Source organism: Penicillium antarcticum (genome assembly GCF_028974205.1).
Source record: "Penicillium antarcticum strain IBT 31339 chromosome Unknown utg000005l_segment0_segment0, whole genome shotgun sequence".
Taxonomy (NCBI): Eukaryota; Fungi; Ascomycota; class Eurotiomycetes; order Eurotiales; family Aspergillaceae; genus Penicillium; species Penicillium antarcticum.
In genome coordinates, this window is record NW_026695303.1 from 655,166 (window position 1) to 676,895 (window position 21,730).

A 21,730-nucleotide genomic window follows, 5' to 3' on the forward strand; every position below is an offset into this window, starting at 1 on the left:
ACCGTAATTTCGCGCCCTAGCCGAGATTTTATAGGACAATGCATGCCTTTTTAGCTGCGTGACGGATCGACACGGCAGAGCCAGTAGGAAAATTATCATTAGTGACATCTCCACCATTACATAGACGACTGTTTCAAATGATAGGCAATTGCAAGGATTGGCTTATAACACGCCAATGGACGCATAGGTCTAGTATTGTCACAGCGCTGTGAACCGAGACGACTTCGGAAGCCCACTCTATGGCCGAACTAGAGAGAATGTGTAATATTACACAGCAGGCGTAACCAACGGTCAAAGCAATAGTGACCGTTACCAATTAGGCTTGAAGAGCCTCATATTCTCAGACATATTTATCATAGCCGACGCCCACTTGCAGACTACACTCATCTAGCGTGGCGAAGTCAAGTAATTCTTTAGAGAGGAGAGCGGCAGCAGGAGAAACTACCTGAAGGAGATAGATAGTCTGGCTCTAATATATGAAGATATGAAGGGTGTCCTAGGATTTGTTACCATTGGTCATGAACATATACACCGGAGTTTAGGCCACACGACCTGCCTTTCCACTTCCGTTTTAGTGCTCAGCCCTTGCTGCTTTTTGCTCGCTGGTTTTTGCTCGCTGAGTAGAACTAAGCACGCTGTGAGTATTACATAAGCAACAAAACCGCTCCCTGAGTAACGTAATTCACGAGCGAACAGCCCACCAACAACCTTGGTCTATCAATTATAAATGAATTTACCTCAACCAAAACGCCAATGAATTCAATAAGCTTAGAACGAGTTCTATCAGTACATCTAGTCAATACATGACGGTCATCCTTTGTCCCACATAAGCTGCACGTCGGTAGACTTCCGCACAACCCAGCCTAACCCGGGCCTAACCCGAGCCCTACGTAGGAAGATGGCATTAAAGGGAGGTTATGTGACGGCGTATTAGGGCACTGAGCCCAAAAAAGCAAATCTAACTCGAAAATCGAATTCACAGGTCCGCCGGTTACATATATTTACACATAGAATCTGAGGACCTGTGGAATTGACACCCCAAATGACCGCTTCCGACGCCAGAAACGGCCTGCTTTCCACCAGTGAGTTTGGACGGAGCTTGCCCTTGATCACACACTACCTGTATCCCGCCTAGCACTGTCAGTCAGCAACGTTCGCACTTCAATTTCGCTGGACAGCCTCATCGACCATGAAAGTGAGCAAAGTGATTTTTTGCCACTCGACAGGAAAGCATTGGCCAGTGGTTCTTGGACTCCGATGAATTTCAGCGATGGCTGAATGAGCTCAACCAGACATTGCTCTGCCAAGGCATCCCCGGGGCCGAAAGACCGTCATGAAATCGATAGTTGTCCATGATCTGCATCAAAGATTCTCGTGAATCAACGGTGTCGGTATCACCTATGTATATGGCAATTTCCTGCGCCGCAACGAGCAGCAGCTCCCAGCCATTCTTTCCTCCCCTACTCAAAAAACTCTGCCAATAGCTCCCCGAACTCCCTGCTTGTGTCACCGAGGCCTATGAGCGATTTTGGACCCACCGTACAGTTATTACTTGAAAGGGGTTCTGATTGTAATAAGATAGAGCGAACGCCTCTAGCATGGGCAGCCGAACGATCCGCCGTGCATGCAGCTCGAGTCCTGCTTGACGCAGGAGCTAATGTCAATCATGTCGATTATCTGGGCTGCACACCACTATCATATGCCGCAGGAATTGGAAATCCCGAAATACAGCTTTTACTTCAGAGAGGAGCAAAGTTCGACAAAAAGTGCAACGCCGGACAGACTCCTTTCGCCAAAGCCTGCTATCGAAATGACAGCAAAGACCGCGACGCTATCATCGGATTTTCCTGACTCATGATGTTGCTCTAGTAGCTGCGATAAAGGATCGTCTAACCTTTGACAATATCTCGTGCAATGGGCGAGGACACAAACAAAAGGATTTTGTTCAGAAGCTCGAGGAGAAATCTCCTTTAAGCAGAAGCGCGTCACTGCTTTTGGCGTCGCGTGAGGGCAATCTGGCCGATGTCAAGCGTTTGTTGAACGACGGTGCGAATTCTGATTATGGAGACCCGCCCTGGGGCAGGTCTCCTCTTTCTCAAGCAGCCGAGTATAACGAGACTGCTGTCATTAATCATTTGCTAGAGAGTGGTGCCTGCCCAGATATGCTCGACACAAATGGATATGCAGATTCGCGAAACAACGCGGACAGAACTCCTCTGATGTGGACCATCACAAACGGTCATGCCGGGCCATTCAGTGCCCTTTTGAAGCACAACACAGATCAAAACAAGGCAGGCGAGGACAAAATTAACGGAGGGGCTCTCCATTGGGTTGCTGAACGTGGTCGTACTGAGATGATAAAGATTCTGCTGGAGAAGTATCCTCCGATTGACGTTCGTGACAGCCATCATCAGACCTCTCTCCAGGGCCACAGAAAAGGGTCCTTTACAGCCAGTCAGACTTCTGTTGGAACACGGGGCCGATCCGAAATTGGCCGATAAGAACGATCGACAAGCGCTCTCATGGGCTGCAGAGAATGGCCACAAGCAGGTTGTGAGTTGCCTTCTTGAGAAGGTGGGAGAAGATTTTAATCTACAAGATCATAATGGCAAGACTCTACTTCACTATGCGGTATTGAAAAGTCGCGGGGATGTTGTTAGTATGCTTCTGTCAGAAGGGGCCAACCATTCAACGAAGGACCGAGATGGTCGAGATGCATTGCATTGTGCAGTTCAAAGTGGCAACAAGGCTGTCATTGAAGCATTCAGTGCAAATAGAATAACTGTAAGCGAATAACCAAGCAGACTCCGGCGAGTTATTTGTGCGCCTCAGTGTACAGCGGATGATTTTCAAGGTTATAGCAGATTGCAACTTCGAGGCGTAGTAATATGTCTTCAGATCATTGGTTTACACTTGTTCATTCTACCCCCAAGCTGGTTTAGATTCACAAGAGAGGGAAACAAAAGACGTATGGAAGGAGCACGATATAAAGAGGAAAAGTCCAGTAACCGAGCTAACTAAAGCTGAGAAGAAATAAGAGCCAACGATGACTACTACCACATATGTCTAAGGTACCGGTCATTGATACCTTACTATAGACAAGTATTGTAAGCCACTCGCAAAGAAAAGTAGCATGCATGTCTTTTTGACTACAAGGTGTTCGCTAGCTCTCATGACGATCCAGAGCGGCTTTCAAACCAAGCATCCAGTTGGTCGCATTGAACGTAACATTGAAACAATGCTAATGTATGTAGGCCATTTGATCACACTCTCTTCATGTACAGCTCAGCCTTGCTAGTTTCATTTCCAGTCTTACTCGCAGCAACGCAAGGTTTGTGACCTGTCACGTAGTACCTGCTGGATGGCTGCTTGATCGACATGTACTTCTGTCTTGGCTGCCGGCTGATCGACAACCAACAAAGAAAACAGCTCAGCCTATCAGCGCATGTACGAGTCCAAATTCAGATGTTGGGCTGTCAGCCTGTCAGAACCTACGTTGCTGCCTAGTAGGGGTCCAGGAGAATCCCCACCCTGGAAGAGAACTCTCTCTGTCCCCTCGTTCAAGTTGACCTATACAACGATTTAAGTCCTCGTCTGGTTCCACCGTATCAACTCTTTCAACTCTTTCCCTTCCTCACTTTCTTCTTTCTCTGACCCGAACTCTGATTGAATCTTTAATCAAAATTGCCAGCGTCCCAAAATGGACCACCTCCGTGATTCTCTGCTGAGCTCTCTGCCTAGAGACACGCCGTCTATCGCAACAGTCGACCATGCTCGCAGGGATCAGGAAGATACACGCCAGTCTGTCGCTCGGGGTGAATTCAAAGAGGTTCGAGATATAGCCTTCAGCAACCGGACCTGGGTCGTTACCAGCCGATACTGCGATATTGGAGATGGTGTAGACTCCCTTGAAGGCCACATTCATTCCCTGTGGTATATGTACTACGAGCTTGGCCGAAACATTTCCTCCGAATCACCTGAACATGAGGGAATAGTCCTCGATATTCTCCGCATTCAAGGAATGGGGCCGTTGACTAGACCTGCACGCGGAGTCTATGGGATTGACATCGCAAGAACCGTCGACGGTACACTGTGGAACGATCTCCCCTTCTTGGTTGGCGATATGACCAATTTCTGGGTCAATCACGGTGCATCTATGTCGGGAACACACCGTCTCAACTTTGCAACATTTCTGGCTAAACTTGCATCCACCCGTGTCGCCAAGGATAGGCTATGCCAAGTTGCACTTCTAATCTTCCGTACTCTCTTTGAAAGCCTTCAAGCACTTCGCACTGGGGAAGAGTCAGACGAGGAAGACCTCAACCGGGGCACCAAGCAGCTTGAGGTCTTTCATTTATTGCCAGCTGCTGTTGCTTGGCTGAAAATAGCAAGCCAAAACCTCCTCTTGCTATCAGACATGTATTGGAACGACTGCCCTAGCCACATCAGCAAGGGTGGTAGGGAGTTCCTCGAATCGGAGCTCGGACAGCGATCACCTGCTGGGTTCTCGCCATGGAGATACATGTTCTGGCTGAAGCGACTTCATGAGATTCAGGAAGAAGCCAAGGAGGCCAATGAGAAAGCCCTGGAGGAGCTTGCCACTGATGGCATCCAGTACATGATCAACACAATCAAGCAGAGGAATGCTGAAGTCCTCAGGGCTTACAAGAATGGTGGCGATGCCCTGCATCAAGATAAGCATCTTTCGTGTCTGAAGCCCTTTGCACGCATCGAGGAGCCAGAGTCGTGAATACTTGGATGTAGTTTGGAGAAAATGTCGAAAATTCCATGTAGACATTGCCCCGTCCGCTCATTCTTCCTCGGTCTCTTGACTCTTCAAGTTGAATTTTACGCTCTTTGCTCCTTACCGTTAATCTTTTATCAAATCTGCATCTGCTCTGTCCTTCATAATGAAGCACTAGCGAAATTGAATGCCTTTTGTATCTAAATTCCACGTCCACAATAGGTCTATCCACATATCCTTGAAATTTGCCTCTACTTGGTTGAACTTGGGCCTAATCAATGATCATTTAAGAACTAGTCAACTATAAGTTCACGATATATATGAATATGAACATCGTGTATTTCTCAGGTTGTGAGATTCTCCGGTCCGATAGAAAGTACCATCATCTGGTGACACAAAATAGTGGCCGTTTTGGATGGGGGCTATTCAGCGCTTGCTATTCAACACGGATGGAAACCCAGCCGTTTCTGCTCAATAGCGCCAAAGTCTGTTGTTTTGTCAACCCCAAGGTCCTCGTGATTCGTTTGCCGACTAATCAGATCATAATCAACCCACACCAGCGAGCCTGAGACATAGAAGAGATACAAGGCCATTGGCCAGCTTTCTTTTACCTTCTGAAGCAACCATTACGTAATCAATAAGTACCAAAAATAATCCTGGAGCCTTGAGGTCTTCGTGTACTCATAGGTCCGCCTTGTAGTTTCTCCGTACAGCAAAATAACGCGTCCATCTTCACTCCAATAATTCCCGAGATTATATACTATTCGAAGTTTAAAATTAGTTTTCATAATGACAACTTTCTCAATTTTGGCCTTTCTATTTCAAAGGGCTTTGATGGCCATATCTAATATCTAGATTGTGACCCCAAAATTATCTCAGCCCTAGGCGAGAATCAGATTCGGGTCGGGCCGGACCACAAAAGACTTGGCGCATGAAACTTGGCGCATGAAAGGAATTGATCTCCGGATGAATCGTTGATCATTCTTTGTTGCCTCAAAAGGCTTAGCCTTGGAATTTCACTGAATGCAATATTGCTCCAGAGCAGGATACTGCCATAACAAAAGGAACGAGGTTTCTGATTCCTGATTTGTTTTATTTACCCCTCAAACAGTATACATAAGCCCTAGAAGCTACATACATAGTATTGCAGGCTGTAATAGATGCATCTACCCATGAGGCTCCCATTCCAAGGTTTTTGCGGACCTCTGGCGACCCTGCACCTAATTCACTCCACTTCCTTGTTTTGTATATCTATATCCATTACTTACTTTCACATTGCAGGTGTCTTGAAGCTTGCAGTGTTACATCGCATAAACGCCCTCGTTCGTCAGACTTTTGCCCCAGCCTTGCAGCAGGTCACAAGGCTGTGTATGCACCGTTTGCGGCTCGACCGATGGGGCAGATCAGTAGTACCGTTAGCATTGAGCCAATGATACCACTGCCTATTATATACCCCGCTTGAACGACATACTCATCTTTTCGGGGATCTGAAGATCGTTCTCCCTTGCAACATCACCGAGAATGTAAGGCCACCCAAAGCTTCAATATTTTGCTATTAAATTGGTTGCCTCGATCCTTCTGCACGGGCTATCACGCCCCAAAGTGGTACAATTACCAACAGCTCGACTACTTCACCTAAAAGACCATACCAACGAACAAGTTAGTTTTTATTGCATACATGAGGCATATCTTTTATTGGATAGCTTGGATGATCGTTCAACCGCGGCCCCAATGATGACCGCATCGAATTTGAGGATGGTATTTGTCAGATATCGTAGTAAGTATTCGGCATTGTCTATATGAGACGCCTTCACGGCGCTCCAATTTCTAAAATATCAATCTTATCAACACCATTTCTCTCTCGACTACTAAGCCGCAATCTTCTACAAGACCAATCTTGCAATATGCAGATCATCAGCATTGCCATTGTTCTCTTCGCCGCAATGGGCGCGGTTGCTACTCCTATCGCGACCGAGTCGGACGATCTTGATGCCCGGGACGTACAGCTTAGTAAATACGGAGGAGTAAGTTCTTCTCATGAGATGTCTATATAGAGACAACACTGACCTTTCCGAACCAATTTACAGGAATGCAGCTTGAAACACAACACGTGCACATACCGAAAGGACGGAAAGGACCACGTAGTCAACTGCGGCTCAGCCACCAACAGGAAGGTAAATCCTGGTTCGATTCCTGGCGAATTGATCTGTTCTTATCATTTAATCTTCATCTACAGTGCAAGACCGATCGCCACCACTGTGAATACGATGATCACCACAAGACAGTCGACTGCCAGACCCCAGTTTGAACCAATTATACGGTTCCACAAGAAACAGAATCCTTGGATGTTTTGATTATTCTCCAATCATCATAGGGGTGAGATGGTTCGTGTCTCTCAATGCCAATGATCTTACGTCAAGGAGGGTTTGGAACAAGCAGTGAATTCTGTTTGTATTGGGGTGATGTATTCATACATTCCCAGTATTTCTTTTTGTTTACAGCTCTCGTTAACACCACACTCGTTCGGTATCTAGCTAGCTCTACTTTTATCAACATGTTGCCTATTGACTACCTATTCTATTGAGTAATATTGCTAGTAGCAGTAGCATTTCTGACACCAGGGGTAGAATATAAAACCTCACTCAAGGGACCAAGTCAGCAGTTAAGTTTCCAGGTTCAACTTGAAATATTCTCTATAACTCCTGCTTGTATAAAGAGCAAAAAAATTAACAAATTTAGCTCTATGTCTGCTTGGATGCATCTTTCAGACAATTATCTGGAATGAATGATGATTTTTGTTTATTTGAGATATTCGAATTTAGCTAGATGACAGTATACATTAACTTTGATATGTTAGCCAGTTGGGCCCTCAACAGTCCAATGACAGGCGAGTGGAGCATTGAAACCCAAGCACTTGTCTCCCCGCACTCTTCCCACTTCCCATCTCCAACTTCACCAACACCAAAATGCCTCCATTACCTTCCCGTCAGCTCCTCACAGCCCTCGTCACATCTCTCAGCAATACGCGCTGGACATTGACCCGCACCCTCCGGAGCGAAAACCCCCTCGATCTCAACGGCGAGCTCCGTGGCAACGCAACCTTCACCCCCCAACCCCCCACCAACACCACCACCACCAACATCACCACAACAGACCAAGACTGGCTCTACTGCGAAGATGGCGAGATCCCAAACACAATCAACATAGGCGCCACCCAACCCGGGCTACGCTGGACAAAGAAATACATCTGGCGCCTAAGCCCGGAAACCGGGCGCGTAAGCGTCTGGTTCGTTAAAGTCGCACCAGGCCCAGAAGAAGCCGACTACCTATTCCACGACTTCGAATTCGACTCAGAGAGCGGGTTACTAGATTCCACAGAAGTGAAATCCGATGCGCAGAATGATCCCGGCGAATTTGTCGCTCCGCCCGTTCCGTCCGCTGTGTTAGCTACAGGATCTGGGAATGAGACAACTGTGTTGAATGCACGCGGCAATCATCTCTGTATTAACGATATGTATCGCACCGCCTATGCATTCAGGATCGAGCCTGAGACCGGGGCTGTTATTAGTTGGGCTAGTCGGCATGTTGTGCGTGGCCCGAAGAAGGGGCAGGATATTGTCAATCAGTATGTGAGGGGTGTTTGAGCTACGACTTTTTAGATGTTTAGACGTTTATACCATGCAACGGTTATGAAATAGACCACGACGTTCAATTCTTACTCGACTTCACTCCGGCACTGCCTTTAAAGGGTATATATAAAGTCTGGCCGCTTATCTCCCAGCAACTCGATTTGACTTGGTGTCATGCCTTCGATTGACTGGTCCCGTTCGCCGCGTCTGCGCTTGGCATTCTCGCGTCGCAGTAGGAAGTACTGCACGATGGAACCGCCGAAGAGGAAGAGAACGAGGTAGCCTAGCACGACTCCGTGGCCGGGATAATATTCTGGTTTGTCGTCGTCACGGTAGATGTTGGATGAGACGATTCCGTTCAGATTACCCCAGCCGATGATGAAGCCGAGAGAGACACCGCGTTTGTATACACCTAGAAAGATAGCGGATGTTAATTTCAGCTTCCATGCTCCCAGAGAGAGGTCTCACCTTCGGTGTTGTTACTCGTCCATGAGATTGTATTCGCAATGGCTGGGTAAATACCCATGGCGCCCAAAAATGTTCCTGCATAGCGTCCGCCGGCGGACTTGCAGCCAAGGAGCATAGAGAAACCAACCATGCCGAGGAGTGAGACGCAGATATTGCAGAGACCACGTTGGCGCGTTCGGTCCGAAATGAAACCAACAATGACCGTCAATACAGCTGCAGCGGCATACGGTGGCACACTGAGCAGCTGGGCATGGATCGAACTATAGCCTAGACACGAGGCAAGTTAGCATTCAACCACGACGCTTCCACATCTGAGATCCAAGTATTTACCCTGCAAGATACCGTTAGCAAACCACTACTCACAAAAACAAAGCCTACACTCACAAGTTGACTAATAATAGTCGGCACGAAAAGTGAAAACGCATAAAGCGACCCATCAGCCCCCATATAAATAACAGCGCCAGTATAAGTCTTCCAATCCTTAACACTAGCCCAAAAGTAATCCATCTTGAAATCCTCATGCTCAGCACTAGACTGTTGATCAAGCGCGAGGCGTCTAAGCACACGCTTCCGATCAACATCCGACAAGAACTTCGCCTGATGGGGGAAATCATAAACACACCAGAAAGACGCAACGCCAATCAAGAATGTTAGAAGTCCTTCCAAGATGAAGATCCACGACCACCCCGGCTTGCCGCCTACACCGTCCATCTTGGCGATGGCTGCAGCAAGCAAACCACCAAATGAACCTGCCAGCGCGGCGGCTGAGAAGAAAATTGCGATTCGGAGGCCGAATTCGGATCGTTTGTACCAGCATGAGAGGAAGTAGCCTACGCCGGGAAATAGGCCTGCTTCGGATAGGCCTAGGAACCAGCGGACGGCCATTAGGCCGGCGTAGTTTTTGACTACGCCCATGCATGTCATGCAGATTCCCTATTTTGGTGGTATTAGAGTTGGATTTCCGGGATTGGGGAATGGGATGATTAACATACCCATGCCATCATAATTAGTGGGATGAAAATGCTTGGTCTCAGTCGCTTGAGGAGGACATTGGTCAAGGGCTCGAAGACAGAGTATGAAACGAAGAAGATGGTGAGTGTTGCATTGTATTGGGCATTCGTCATCCCTAGATCATCTTGGAGGCCGACAATTTTCGCATTTCCAATATTGGTTCTTGTACAAGTCAGTTTGAGACTCTCTCAAGCGCACGAAGAATATTTCCATAGTAATTCCGTACCGATCGAGGAATGAGACAAGGTACAAAAGACTGAGCCATGGCACAAGTCGAAGATCCAGCTTCCAAAGTAACTTGCGATCCTATAGTTTCGGCGCATGTGTTAGTAAAAACTTGCAAAAGTAACATAACCATGCAATGCAAAAATTCAGAATATAGAATACAGGCATCACAAACAATCTTGGCCTTTTCCTCTTCACTCAATCCCTCATCCGGATCCTCAAATCCGACCGCAACCTGTGACCCAGAATACCTCTCTACATCCGACACCCGAAAGGCCGCATCAAGAGTTGGTTTTTCATCATTCAAAATGGCCATTATGCAAGAAGTTGCCAATCGACAGGGATGAAGCTACCAAAGAGCAACAGTAGTACTGTCTGCGTGCAGTGTTAGAAGAAAGAAAATCCCCGGGGTGCAGGATGAGGGACCAGGGTCTCGCTAAAGAGGGGGAGGAATCAAGCTCAGCTTATAAATTGAGTGGCCATGCATGGATATTCGCCCCTTGAGCCAATCATGACCCCAGTGTTGCATGCCGGGTGCAGGGGTTGCGATAGTCTGGACTCGATCCCCAATGATCGGCGGAGGTTGATATAGTTTGGGGTAGGATCTGCGTGGGGGAAGCTTGTGAGTGGAAAGCGAGTACAAGCGGGGTGAGCCTCTTGATTGGGTCTTTCTTTCTTTTGTCTACAGTGTTTTGGTGGGATCTCGGACAGATGGCCGATATAGGGTCAATGCGCAGGGAAATGGAGTTAGGGCAAGTCTACCCCGGTATTTTCTAATATGCTTGGCGCCAGCTACATTTGCATGTTTTGAAAAGGCATGGAAATGTGTTCTTCAATTTTCAAAGCAACATTCCACTATCAAGACCAAAGACGAGTAGTCATTCATAACAGAGAAAGAAATAAGGAGTGGAAAGACAAAAGACAGCTGGCATGCATTCACGAAGTTTTGCAAAAAGCTCAGGTCTTCTTCAAACAATTCCAGGATTTCAACGCGATACAAGATATAAAAAAGCAAAATCACTCGAGGCAACCTCTCTCCACCCACCTTGCATGATATCATTCACCTCTTGTACTGCCTATCAGTTGGCAAACCATAGAATTTCACTTGTCAAGCCTCAAAGATATCATAATCGTAATTCCTAGAAGGATAGATCACTATCCACCTCAATGTGCGCAGGGGTCAATACCGAAGGTAGGGCTGTATTTGTGAAAGTTAGGGTGCCTCTTCAGAAGGACTTGGATGTCAATAGCAGCTGCGATGGAGACGAATCGAACCGAGAGGAGGCCAGTAGGGTCATTCTCCCCGAAGGCCTCAAAGCGATCGATACGATCGATTTTGCACAGGAACCGATGTATTCCCGTCTTGAGAGTCTTGACAGTATCGGTAGTCTCTTCACAGTCGTTAAAAACGAGTGTGCGACGTCGGTCTTTGTTATGGATCAGGTCGTGAAGGGATCTAAGGATTGGATAAGTCGGGGTCGTGATTTGGGTGACATAAACCGTCTCAAGAGGAATGAAGTAGCCCTGACGGCGGACCCTGTCCAAGAAGTTGACAGCTCCTTGCTCCTCAACAAAGATTATGATTGCCGTGTACGAACCTATCAAAGACACTGTATCATACACAGCAGCAGAGAAAACGACACCACCGCGAACGTAGGATAAGATGTCTTTGGCCTCAATGTGCTGTCGAAGCCCTTCGATCTTCACAGTCCGATAGACGTTCGAGTCACTGGAGTCACTCAAAAGGTCTTTGGTGATGTCACTCTTTCGGTGGATGTAACGAACTCCATGCTCTACCACGGCAAGATCAGAGACGCGCATGGCTCGGTCAAAGGTTACCGGATGCTTGCGTAGGATCGAGCCTCGCTTGAAGTCCTTGAGGATATCATCAACACCGGAGGCCCATTGGATGCTGTAGTCTTGTGGGAGATCGTCATAGAGAGTTTCGAGGACATTCACCCAGCTGAACTTCTTCTTCTCATCCCTCTTCGGATTTGGACGCGCCATGTTCGTTTGGGTTATCGTTTTGCAGATGATAGGGTCGGCAATGGGAAATATTTTTTGAAGGACTCAGGAGGGGGGTCCGTTGGATCCTGTTCGGACCTCGAGTTAGTCGGGTATACGTGAAGACTTCGACATAGATGTGTTTCACATACAATCTTGGTAACTTGAACTGCGAGACTTTGCAAGCTCAAGGTCTGTTAAATGGAGGTGTAGAGGAAGGTAAAAAGAAGAACGAAAGGCTTTTGGGTAGTAGGTATATTTGAGAGCTGATGGTGAAGCAGATGAGAGCTTTGAAAAATGGGTGACCTGTATTGTCAGTGGTCTAAGGATTGAGGCGAGTAAAGTTATTCCAGCGAGATCTCACTTCTTGGCCGCAAGTATGTGAGACTGCAAGTAAGCTCGACTTCGAGCGGGAAAGAAAGCTTCAAGATACCATGGCGTGTGAGTGGGAAACAAGAGAGATTCAGCGGCGTGGTTGAAGGAGGACGGATTGCTGTAATTTACGGCCGAAAAAAGAGACGAGTGTTGACTGGGGAGGTGAGGTGAATAGCCCGTGACTATGAGCTGGACTCCAGCTATTGCACTCTCTCTACCCGATAAGACGAAGCATTGAAGGTACATACCCTGCTAAGAAAGTATTGGCAACAAATGAACATTCTATGATGTAGGGTTGCGACAAAAGAAAGAGCAAGAGGTCACTTATGGCCATTTTATATCATCTTGCACGGGAACTTGTCCATTTCAGGGCCGCCGTTATTGGCAGACTCGATGATCTGGTTCAGAAGCAGACACGAGAGTTCACAGTGAAATTCTTGCTTTGGTCATCTATCAGGGCGTCGGATTCCTTAGATGTTCGAGATACGTTGTCCCTGTCTTTGGCTGTGAGACGAGGTAGTCTTCGTCGATATCAAGTGATCTGGCCAATAATGAGCCTGGAACTGTCACGCCGTAAGGAAGATTCCAATTCAAAGTAATCAATCTCTGAGCGGAGGTTCACGCGAAGAAGCAGAAGAAGAAGAAGAAGATGGGTACGATTTTAAAGGATGGGCAGCGTTTATCATGTTTGAACGACTCGGTGTGGTAAACGACTAAGCAGGTAACGACTAAACTACCCCAGGTACGCAATCATGTAAAGATCGCAGCGAAATTCACGAGTCAGACTCGCTATCGTGTTAGTACATGTATGAACATTAAAAAGCACGATGTTGTGTCTACACGAATACCTAATCTAACCTAAGAATTGCCCCCCAGCCAGAGCGATCCAGGGCAGTTTCCGCTCCCAACAGTGTTGCATCAATTGACGTGCATTTTGAATCTATAATCATTTGTTAACACATCTCATCTAGAGAATGACCAAAGAGTGGGAACATACCTGCTTCATACCCGAGCTCTCCAGAACAAAGAATCGATCCAAGAGCTTGGACCGCTGTGGCGCGTCTCGGGATTCACAGCCTGCAGTAAACAATGGGAACAAAGAACAGACCTCAGTGGCAGCGCCAGGACGCATCCGTGATAGGGCATCTATGAGCTTGCGCAAGACCTCCTTTACGGGGAACGAATCTGGTGGAGACCCAAGAACACGTCGGTGGAGATGTAATAGTCCGGCGAACCGGAATGCTTCTTCGATGGCCATCATGTCTGCTGATTCAATACCCTGGTGGTGATCCAGGTTTGTATGTGCGTGCTCACTCAGCCCGTCAATCTCCCCAAGAACTGCTTGTGCTTCCAACACTATGTCAGCAGATGCATGCCAGTCATGCTGGAAGTGTCCCATCTCATCGAACCGCTGATTGTCACATTCTTGGACCAGACGAGCGAGACGGATGAGAAATACACCTGTACGAGGTGTGAAACCCGTGAAGCAGTCAACGCTAAAGTCATCGTGGTCATCGGGCGAGCAAGCTGTAAGGACTGAGTTGTAAATCATCAATGGGGGACCGGCTTGGCGACAGGACAATGCTCCCATAGTGTCTAGATATCCTAGCCAACGGGCAAAGAAGGCACCGATTCTGTTTCCTCGCTGTGCTATTCTCTCGCTTCGTGCATGGAACAAATCACGAGCAAGCTTGAGATGACTTTTCCATGTGATGGGAACTTCAAATGTGCCTGGCGACACGATCTTCAACGAGAGTAGCATGATGGCAGCAGCTAAATGACTGTCTGTTATGTCTTCGTTGGGGGATTCCAATGCCACACGCAATGTTGGGAATACTTTGCTAACCCAGTGCGCAATGCGGTTAGCTGGCTCAGGATGCCCGAGGTATCTGGCACGGTGACTGGCGGAATAAGCTAGAAGCAAATTGAGTAGATTTGAATCACCAATTGCCACTATATGGTCAGTACCACAAAAGACGTAAAAAGAAATTACACTTACTTGACGGTAGAACCGATATGAACGGGTTGTTGTCACAGCTATGCGGGACCAGCATTCGCGCAGTGTGGTTGAGGAAGTGATGGAAGTACATCAAGTTGATAGGGTTCTCCAACAGCGACGAGGGAAGGGGAGACAAATATCTCGGGATGTTGATCGGCACCGAGGATGCATAGTAACCACTACAGAACTGTGTCTGTGAATCAACCGTAGGTTGGGGTGGTGATGCTTTGTTAAATTCTTGGTCGTGCCACCTGGAACTAATCAAATCCAACGCATAGTTGATATCGATGGCTGCATGGTCGTTATTGAACATCAAATCTTGATCGGGGCGTCCGGAGTCCAGGCCATAGTTGTCGGTCACGCTGTTGAGGTAGGTCTGCCATTTGTTCTGCGCCATTGTCGAATCGCGGGAAGCTTGATCGATCGTGTTTGTATTATCAATCGTCCGATTATCACCGCTTATTTCATCGTGGTGGTCGTGTGTCGAGCCCATCGTCATAGGAGTTTCACCAAGTCTCGGGGATGACGCCGCATTGCTTCCTGCAATTGACACCTTGTGCGAACCAAACAGCAAGGAAGACAAACCACCAGTCTCATGCGGACTATGTGATGGTCCACTCTGCTTGTTCACAGTGTTGTCTACATTGTGTTCATCGATTGACTCCTGGCCTCCTTGGACAAGCTTCTCTTGATCATGATTGTGAAACATGAAAGTTTCAGGCTGATGATTAGACACATCCACAGAGTGGCGCAAGAATGAAACTGGCTGTGAGACTGGGCTCGTGTGGAATGCGAACGCGGAGAGTGATCTCAAGCCAGATCCATGATCTGCTGGCGATGGGAACGACAGACCATCGAAAGTCTGCTGCCCAAACGGATATTGCGACAAAACCCCCGCGGCAGCTGATGTCGTCATCGGAGGGGAATGCTCTCCCCAGGTAGAAGCAAATTGAACATCGAGTTGATTCGGCGATGTAACCCCTTCAGAACGCGATCCGGGCCTCGGAGAGTCGAACATTCCGGGCGCCGGTGTGCTGGGGGAAATGGCTCCCGGGGAGGTCAAGTCCCCAGGGTGAGAATTGATGAAACCATCACCAGAAACGTTGCTGGTGGGTGCTGGGACCGAAGATGGGGTTGAGATTGAACCAGGGCTCATGTTGTTGATTGAGAATGAGTCTGAGATGCCAAATACGGCCCCGCCATACCCACTGGATTGAGAGTTGGGAGAGTCAATTGAAGCTCGTTTTGTTCTTCCTCCCCAATTCAACCGGACGCTATAATCACAAGATTCGCCCTGTCGCTGACAGTTCAAACACGCTGGTTTCTCTTCACCACTGCGGGGTTAACGCATTCTTAGCCAAGTATACTGTATAGGGATCGAAGTAAAATTTACCACTTCACCTTGCGGGCTTTGCATGGCCTAGTGATGATCCATTAGAGTCGCCAAGAGATGAATGTTTGCTCAATAACTCACCAGCATCCTTTGCGACTTCGACGCTTCGGTTCTGGCGCACCAGGCCTCCTTGGACGCGGCATTGCAGGCCAGAAGGCGTCTGATCGAGAATCGACTTTCGTGAAAGCGAAGTGAGATTCCACTATATGCCCTCCAGCCACTATACAGCTTGAACACGTCAAGTCTGCAGTATAGGGCGGGACTCACGAATGGAGCACGTCTGAACTCTCGCGCTTTCTCCGCTTAGATCCTCGTTGACCCCAAGTTGCGACGAAGCGATAATCGACCAGACACCCACACCTAGTATACAAGCACATCGAGGTGTGGGAGGGAGATGTGCCAGAAAGAGTTCGAGATCCCACTGCCCCGGCGGCAATGGCTCAATTGATCAAGTGTGCCGTTCAGCAGTTGCAAGCAATAGTCCACGATCCTGAGACCACAGACAAGGGAAGAATGAGAATGAAGAAATGTCCAGAGCCACACAAATAATTTGCAATGCCAGGATGTCAAGAGATATGGAAAGTGTGGGGAAGAGATAAGACTGCTGACACATCCGGATCATCTCCCCCGGACCGGCATACCGCGGGATACCGGTTTTTCCCGACCGAGATGGTCCGAATTCACGTGCCCTGGACGTCATAGCTTCCTGTTCCTGTTGCCCTGCCCTAACGCTTTGATCGCTTCGGTGACTTGAGTTTCTTGGACCTCTTGGGCTAAGCCAAAAGTATTCACTCGTAGCCTACAGCACATCGCTTCATCATGGCAGACTATCTCATCCACAGGCATCCGCTGCAGCGGATGACTAGTCCTTCTCGGGGCCTGTCCGCCCTGGTCCACGTAAGTAACACCCATGGTCCTTTCACCGGCGATTTTAGGTCACTCACTGACCGGTTGTGCTTCAGTTGGCTGGTCTTTCCAGCTTTCTATGGTCTTTCAAGTAGTATGGGTCCCATTTTACGATCTACCCGTATAGGGTCACGCTGACATTCCGGGAAGCATGCATGAAAATCCTAATCAAGCGTAGGTTTTCGGCCTCATTTAATCTGATACAAGACGATCTGCTAACCCGTTCCAGTAACCAGGCCTATGGGTGGCATTTCCAATATCTGACCGTGATTGGTCTTTCCGTGTCGACTGTTACGTTTGCTGTTGCCTTACTGGCGGATATCACCTTGTCTCGGCGACTGTTTTTCGTCAAGAATCTCCTGTCGGTGTGCTGTGCCCCACTCGAGGTCTTGATCAGTGTGCTCTACTGGGGTCTTCGCTTGGTAAGTTTGACCCCGGATTTTGGCATTCTCGTCTGACCTATTTCCTCAGATCGATGAGCGCCTTGTGATTCCCGAGTGGGTAGTTATCCCTCTCCACGCCGGTATGTTCCAAGCGAGCTTTATGTCCCTCAGAATTATGCTAAATTGTGCAATAGACATCAGTTTCCATGCAGTCCCTTCAGTGGTGCTGTTGATTGACCTGCTGCTCCTTTCACCACCCTGGACCATCAGCATCTTCCCCGCACTTGGACTGTCGGGCACAATTGCCTTTGGCTACTGGTTCTGGATTGAACACTGCTTCTCCTACAATGGATGGTATGTGCATTCCCGATGTCTCCCGACGATATTGGCGTTGTTGACTCGTCTAGGTACCCGTACCCCATCTTCGAAGCGCTGCCCCCCTCTGGCCGCGTTGGGCTTTTTACTCTGAGTGCTGTTGTAATGGCCTTCAGCACCATGACTCTCAAGTGGCTCTTCAGGCGTATCAATGGCTTTGGTAACACTATCAACCCAAAGTCCCGCCCTGGTGATATCAAGAGCAAGGAAGGTCTGTAGATGACTTCCTTGCGGTAGGGTTACTTGAATATGTCGTACTGAATTGGGTTTCAGTATCTATTGGTATTTTTTTTTGAGATTTCACGGGTGCTGTGGACATACTGAGGTAGAGTGAGCCGTTGCATTGAATCATCAGCGTCTATCCATGGATGGGGTTTCAAGTTGAGAGTTTCTTAGTATATATTTCAGGACTGCCCGGCATTGTGTATTTGTCGCTACAATGTTTTCTTTGGAAAAGAGTGTGTACCCAGAAGCCTCCATTTGAGCGGTATTTGACGGATAGTTTGTAGATCTTTCGATTATTTAGAAATCACAAGCACTAGAGCTTCTAGATATATATTGCAACCACCTTTAATACGTGAAATACTTTAAGAAAAAAGTAGCTTTTAATACCACTTTAACATGTATGTTTATATAAACATGGTAATCTCTGCATACATCCAAAACCATGTCGAAGCATCTTCAAAGTGCACGACAAACCGGTCTCGTCACTGCGGAGCCCATTTCGCTGACATAATCCGTCTCCACACCAATTCTCACTTCTCTCAAGCAAGACAAGACATCACCATTGCAAACCAACAACCAATTCCCTCCCAAAATGAACCCAACTCCCATCGGCATGTCGGTCCGTACAGCAATGACCCTCAGCCGCCTGAACCCCAGCGCACCCTCGCTGGCCGGCGCCCTCCGCTCCCTCAACCAACGCACCGGCACAACCTCCAAGCAGCTCACACGCCTCAGCTCGACAACAGCTCGCCCAGCCACAGCGGCCCCCATGATCCTGGACACCCGCCCACAGACCCAGGCCGTTCCCACTGGGCCCATTGGCCTGCGCGCACAGTCGACTGCTGCCGCTAACGACAACGCTACCGGCAACGAGGAAGTCAAGCTCGACTGGAACTCCTTCTTCAAGCTTCGCGCTTCTCGTCGCCGCTATTCTCTTGCTTCGTCTGTTGCTTCCGCAGCTGTCTCTACTACGGCTGGTGTGCAGATTCTTTCGTCTCAGGATCTGGAGTCCCTTGGCGCGCAGGTTATGGGTCTTGACCCGTTCGTTGTTCTTGGTTTGGCTACTGCTGGATGTGGTGCTATCGGTTGGTTGCTTGGGCCTATGGTTGGCAATGGTCTCTGGGGATTGGTATACAGGAAATACAAGCCTTCTGTTGCGACGGTGAGTAATTGCAACACCCGGATGAGAGAGGATGAGATGGGTCTTGGGAGAGATTGCTAATGTGCTATGATTGATCTGTAGAAAGAGAAAGAGTTCTTCGATCGCATTCGTCGGTTCCGTGTTGATCCCTCGACCAACTCGATTGCCAACCCTGTTCCCGATTACTACGGAGAGAAGATTGGCAGCGTGCAGGGATATCGCCAGTGGTTGAAGGACCAGCGGGCTTACAACCGCAAGCGCCGTAACTTCATTGCTTGATTTATGTACTCATTTTTGTCATTTGAAGCATCTCCTTTTGTTCATGTCGATATAGTTGGATCCCTATGAGAGGTCCAGTCCGCCAATCTGGCAATTTTCTTTCTTGTTCGGGTCGGTGTTTTTTGTCATAATACCATTAGCGGTCTTGGTACCTGGAGCATTGCAATATCTGGGAATGACCTTCAACAGCGCCCTTGAATTTGGTTTACTTGAACATTCCGAGAACAGTGCTCATCTCCCTCGCATTTAACAATGGCTGAAAAAGTCAAAATCAATTGCTTGTACTTCGACGATATCTGATACGGCCCTCGGAAGGAACATTGATAGCACCGAACAAAGTCTAATTCCCGATCTAAAGCTTCGAAATCTTAGCCTTCGGATTCCGACCAGTATCAACCTCAGTCCACCACGGCACATTAGCCGGCGGATTTTCATCAAGATTAGTCCTAAAATTCGGCTTCCTCTTCTCAAAGAAAGCAGAAACACCCTCCTTCTGGTCCCTATATAAAAAGTCAGCAAAGCCGCACCCAACATCCTTTCTCCCAGACTGGGAATAACATACGGAGCAGCAAACATATGATATATAACATGCGACTCAATAAGATGCGCAGCTTCCGCAGACCCAGTATCACGCCACATAAGTGCCCGATTCAGATATGATGCGCTGGGGCTAACATTCTCCGCAATCTCAGTGGCCAACTCGATGGCACGAGGGAAAACTTTAGACGGGTCAGGGAGAACCTCGTTGAAGAGATCGCCGAAGTGCTTCGATGTTGGTGGGAATACACCGCCTGTGCTGACTAGATAGCTGGCGTTAGAGTGGCCTACTAGCCTGGGCAGGAAAAATGATGAGCAGGACTCCATCGTTATTCCTCGGCGGGCGAAGACGAAGCCGTATTTGCCTTTCTCATATGCGATTCTGGCGATATGCGTGTTACTGATCAAGTTCGTTTTCTAAAAGAGGTCGATTTACTAACCGGATAATTGCTGGTAGAGTCATTGTCATGCCGACTCCCACGGCTGAGCCTTGCATTGCTGCAATGGTTGGCTTGCGGCATCTGTAGATAGCTAGTGCTACTCGTCCGCCACTATAGCATTGGTCGTTAGTCGCGTTTGTATATCAATGATCAGGATAGATTGGTTATTACCCATCACGATGATCCGCATATCTCTCCTTTCTCTTTTGACCACCGCCGAATCCAATATCAAGATCAGCACCAGCACAGAATGTCTTGCCAGCACCTGTCAGAACAATGACTTTGACTCGCTCATCGACATCGAACATTGGGAAGAGCTTCTCGAAGTCCTGAACCATTTGCCCAGTGAAGGCATTCTGGTTAGCAGGGCGGTTGAGCGTAACAACAACTACAGGTGTAGCTGTTGGTGAACCAGGAGGATAATGCGAGACAACGACATGTCCCGTTGTTTCGACCTTCTCGTAAGAAGATGGGAGCTCAATATCGCTTGGATCGAAAATCATGATGGCTGTGAAGTAATTGAATCAGTAAAATTCATTCCGCTCTTTATATCTTCTCGGTTATACGTGCCAAGTATCAAGGAGCAGCCGCGGCTCGGCATCTGTGACTTGGCGTGGGGAAGATCGCCGACCCCGCTGCGGAGAGTTGGGAACTACAGGAGACTGTTGTTTATTGAGGAAGAATGGAACGCAGATAAATAAAAAATTCTCGAGTTCGACAAAGATACGGCGACAAAAGATAGATATTCCCTGACACAAATCAGCAATAATGTCTGCGATGGAGATAGGAATCCCGGTAATGCTGGAGGATAGAGTCCTTGCTAACGAAACCACGATCGCAAGTCTCACATTGAAAGGTATCAGCATGGTTCCGGGAATTCTGCAGATGTTGATCGAGAGATTCCCGACTCCAGAACCCTCTCTCACATCGCTCGCATTCAAATGGGAATGGGTTTCACTGATGTGTTCATTAAGGTCATGCTGCGTGTAGAACCCTCAATCGCAGGATTCAAACTCGTAGGCATGTGTGGGAGAGTACCGAACATGCTAATCAAGGGCGTTCTGGCTGCCGAACTCCCTGTGACACTGCTTGCAGTCGAATGGCTCCTGTTCTGCAGGTGCTTGTGGTGTAGGCGTAAGTGTAGGTGCATCTATGACTTACGTGAAACTATCTGACACTATTTTTCCATTAGGCACCTGATTAGCATCGCATTTAAGGCCGCCTAATATCTAACTAGTTGCTTTTCCTGCCTATGGCCCTCTCTTACCTCACAAAGCTTCGTCTCCTTCCACCGCTATATTGGACAGACACAAACACACAGCGCTTTTCATTATCAATTATTATGGATCTCCTTTGCCCTATAGGCCGATCCTATTTGCTGCACATAAGTCATGGAACTCATCTTTCGGGTGGCCGAAGTCGCAAGAATGACAAGCTAATGTGCATTCCTTTATGCTGAATCTCAGTAGGGTCATACAATTTTACAACCCGTATTATCGTCTTATCGAATCTAAAGCGCCTATCTTCCTGTCTACAGTAGGCCCTAAGCTTTGACTCGCTAAATTGCTTCAAACTTAGTATCCTATAGTTAGGGTA

At 48.0% G+C, this 21,730-nt stretch overlaps 11 protein-coding genes across 11 annotated transcripts; 7 read left to right on the forward strand and 4 right to left on the reverse strand.

The window, feature by feature from the left end:
- Positions 1–1,584: 1,584 nt before the first annotated feature.
- Positions 1,585–2,501, forward strand: N7508_004904 (ankyrin repeat domain-containing protein; the record flags this gene model as incomplete). The annotated part of the gene is made up of 2 exons (XM_058462970.1): positions 1,585–1,766; positions 1,823–2,501. Coding segments are annotated over 2 exons (861 nt in total), but the record flags the coding sequence as incomplete, so codon positions are not given.
- A 1,199-nt stretch (positions 2,502–3,700) lies between these two features.
- On the forward strand, positions 3,701–4,750 carry N7508_004905 (DUF3632 domain-containing protein; the record flags this gene model as incomplete). Its single annotated transcript, XM_058462971.1, has 1 exon — positions 3,701–4,750. The coding sequence occupies one exon, from the start codon at positions 3,701–3,703 to the stop codon at positions 4,748–4,750; it is 1,050 nt and encodes a 349-aa protein (XP_058319449.1).
- A 1,898-nt stretch (positions 4,751–6,648) lies between these two features.
- Positions 6,649–7,052, forward strand: N7508_004906 (uncharacterized protein; the record flags this gene model as incomplete). The annotated part of the gene is made up of 3 exons (XM_058462972.1): positions 6,649–6,768; positions 6,832–6,918; positions 6,981–7,052. The coding sequence occupies 3 exons, from the start codon at positions 6,649–6,651 to the stop codon at positions 7,050–7,052; spliced, it is 279 nt and encodes a 92-aa protein (XP_058319450.1).
- Positions 7,053–7,710: 658 nt separating this feature from the next.
- Positions 7,711–8,388, forward strand: N7508_004907 (uncharacterized protein; the record flags this gene model as incomplete). The annotated part of the gene is made up of 1 exon (XM_058462973.1): positions 7,711–8,388. The coding sequence occupies one exon, from the start codon at positions 7,711–7,713 to the stop codon at positions 8,386–8,388; it is 678 nt and encodes a 225-aa protein (XP_058319451.1).
- A 98-nt stretch (positions 8,389–8,486) lies between these two features.
- N7508_004908 (uncharacterized protein) lies at positions 8,487–10,393 on the reverse strand (the record flags this gene model as incomplete). The annotated part of the gene is made up of 6 exons (XM_058462974.1): positions 8,487–8,785; positions 8,842–9,108; positions 9,195–9,774; positions 9,834–10,014; positions 10,079–10,158; positions 10,253–10,393. 6 exons carry the CDS (start codon positions 10,391–10,393, stop codon positions 8,487–8,489), a joined length of 1,548 nt encoding a protein of 515 aa, XP_058319452.1.
- Positions 10,394–11,241: 848 nt separating this feature from the next.
- N7508_004909 (uncharacterized protein) lies at positions 11,242–12,084 on the reverse strand (the record flags this gene model as incomplete). Its single annotated transcript, XM_058462975.1, has 1 exon — positions 11,242–12,084. One exon carries the CDS (start codon positions 12,082–12,084, stop codon positions 11,242–11,244), a length of 843 nt encoding a protein of 280 aa, XP_058319453.1.
- Positions 12,085–13,309: 1,225 nt separating this feature from the next.
- Positions 13,310–15,611, reverse strand: N7508_004910 (fungal specific transcription factor domain-containing protein; the record flags this gene model as incomplete). Its single annotated transcript, XM_058462976.1, has 3 exons — positions 13,310–13,396; positions 13,454–14,409; positions 14,456–15,611. The coding sequence occupies 3 exons, from the start codon at positions 15,609–15,611 to the stop codon at positions 13,310–13,312; spliced, it is 2,199 nt and encodes a 732-aa protein (XP_058319454.1).
- A 1,056-nt stretch (positions 15,612–16,667) lies between these two features.
- Positions 16,668–17,731, forward strand: N7508_004911 (androgen-induced gene 1 family protein; the record flags this gene model as incomplete). The annotated part of the gene is made up of 7 exons (XM_058462977.1): positions 16,668–16,745; positions 16,811–16,848; positions 16,905–16,928; positions 16,984–17,176; positions 17,226–17,277; positions 17,332–17,491; positions 17,545–17,731. 7 exons carry the CDS (start codon positions 16,668–16,670, stop codon positions 17,729–17,731), a joined length of 732 nt encoding a protein of 243 aa, XP_058319455.1.
- Positions 17,732–18,329: 598 nt separating this feature from the next.
- N7508_004912 (presequence translocated-associated motor subunit PAM17) lies at positions 18,330–19,157 on the forward strand (the record flags this gene model as incomplete). The annotated part of the gene is made up of 2 exons (XM_058462978.1): positions 18,330–18,899; positions 18,981–19,157. The coding sequence occupies 2 exons, from the start codon at positions 18,330–18,332 to the stop codon at positions 19,155–19,157; spliced, it is 747 nt and encodes a 248-aa protein (XP_058319456.1).
- A 352-nt stretch (positions 19,158–19,509) lies between these two features.
- Positions 19,510–20,637, reverse strand: N7508_004913 (enoyl-CoA hydratase/isomerase family protein; the record flags this gene model as incomplete). Its single annotated transcript, XM_058462979.1, has 4 exons — positions 19,510–19,657; positions 19,720–20,076; positions 20,135–20,245; positions 20,306–20,637. The coding sequence occupies 4 exons, from the start codon at positions 20,635–20,637 to the stop codon at positions 19,510–19,512; spliced, it is 948 nt and encodes a 315-aa protein (XP_058319457.1).
- A 265-nt stretch (positions 20,638–20,902) lies between these two features.
- N7508_004914 (uncharacterized protein) lies at positions 20,903–21,360 on the forward strand (the record flags this gene model as incomplete). Its single annotated transcript, XM_058462980.1, has 3 exons — positions 20,903–20,929; positions 20,998–21,251; positions 21,327–21,360. The coding sequence occupies 3 exons, from the start codon at positions 20,903–20,905 to the stop codon at positions 21,358–21,360; spliced, it is 315 nt and encodes a 104-aa protein (XP_058319458.1).
- Positions 21,361–21,730: the final 370 nt, after the last annotated feature.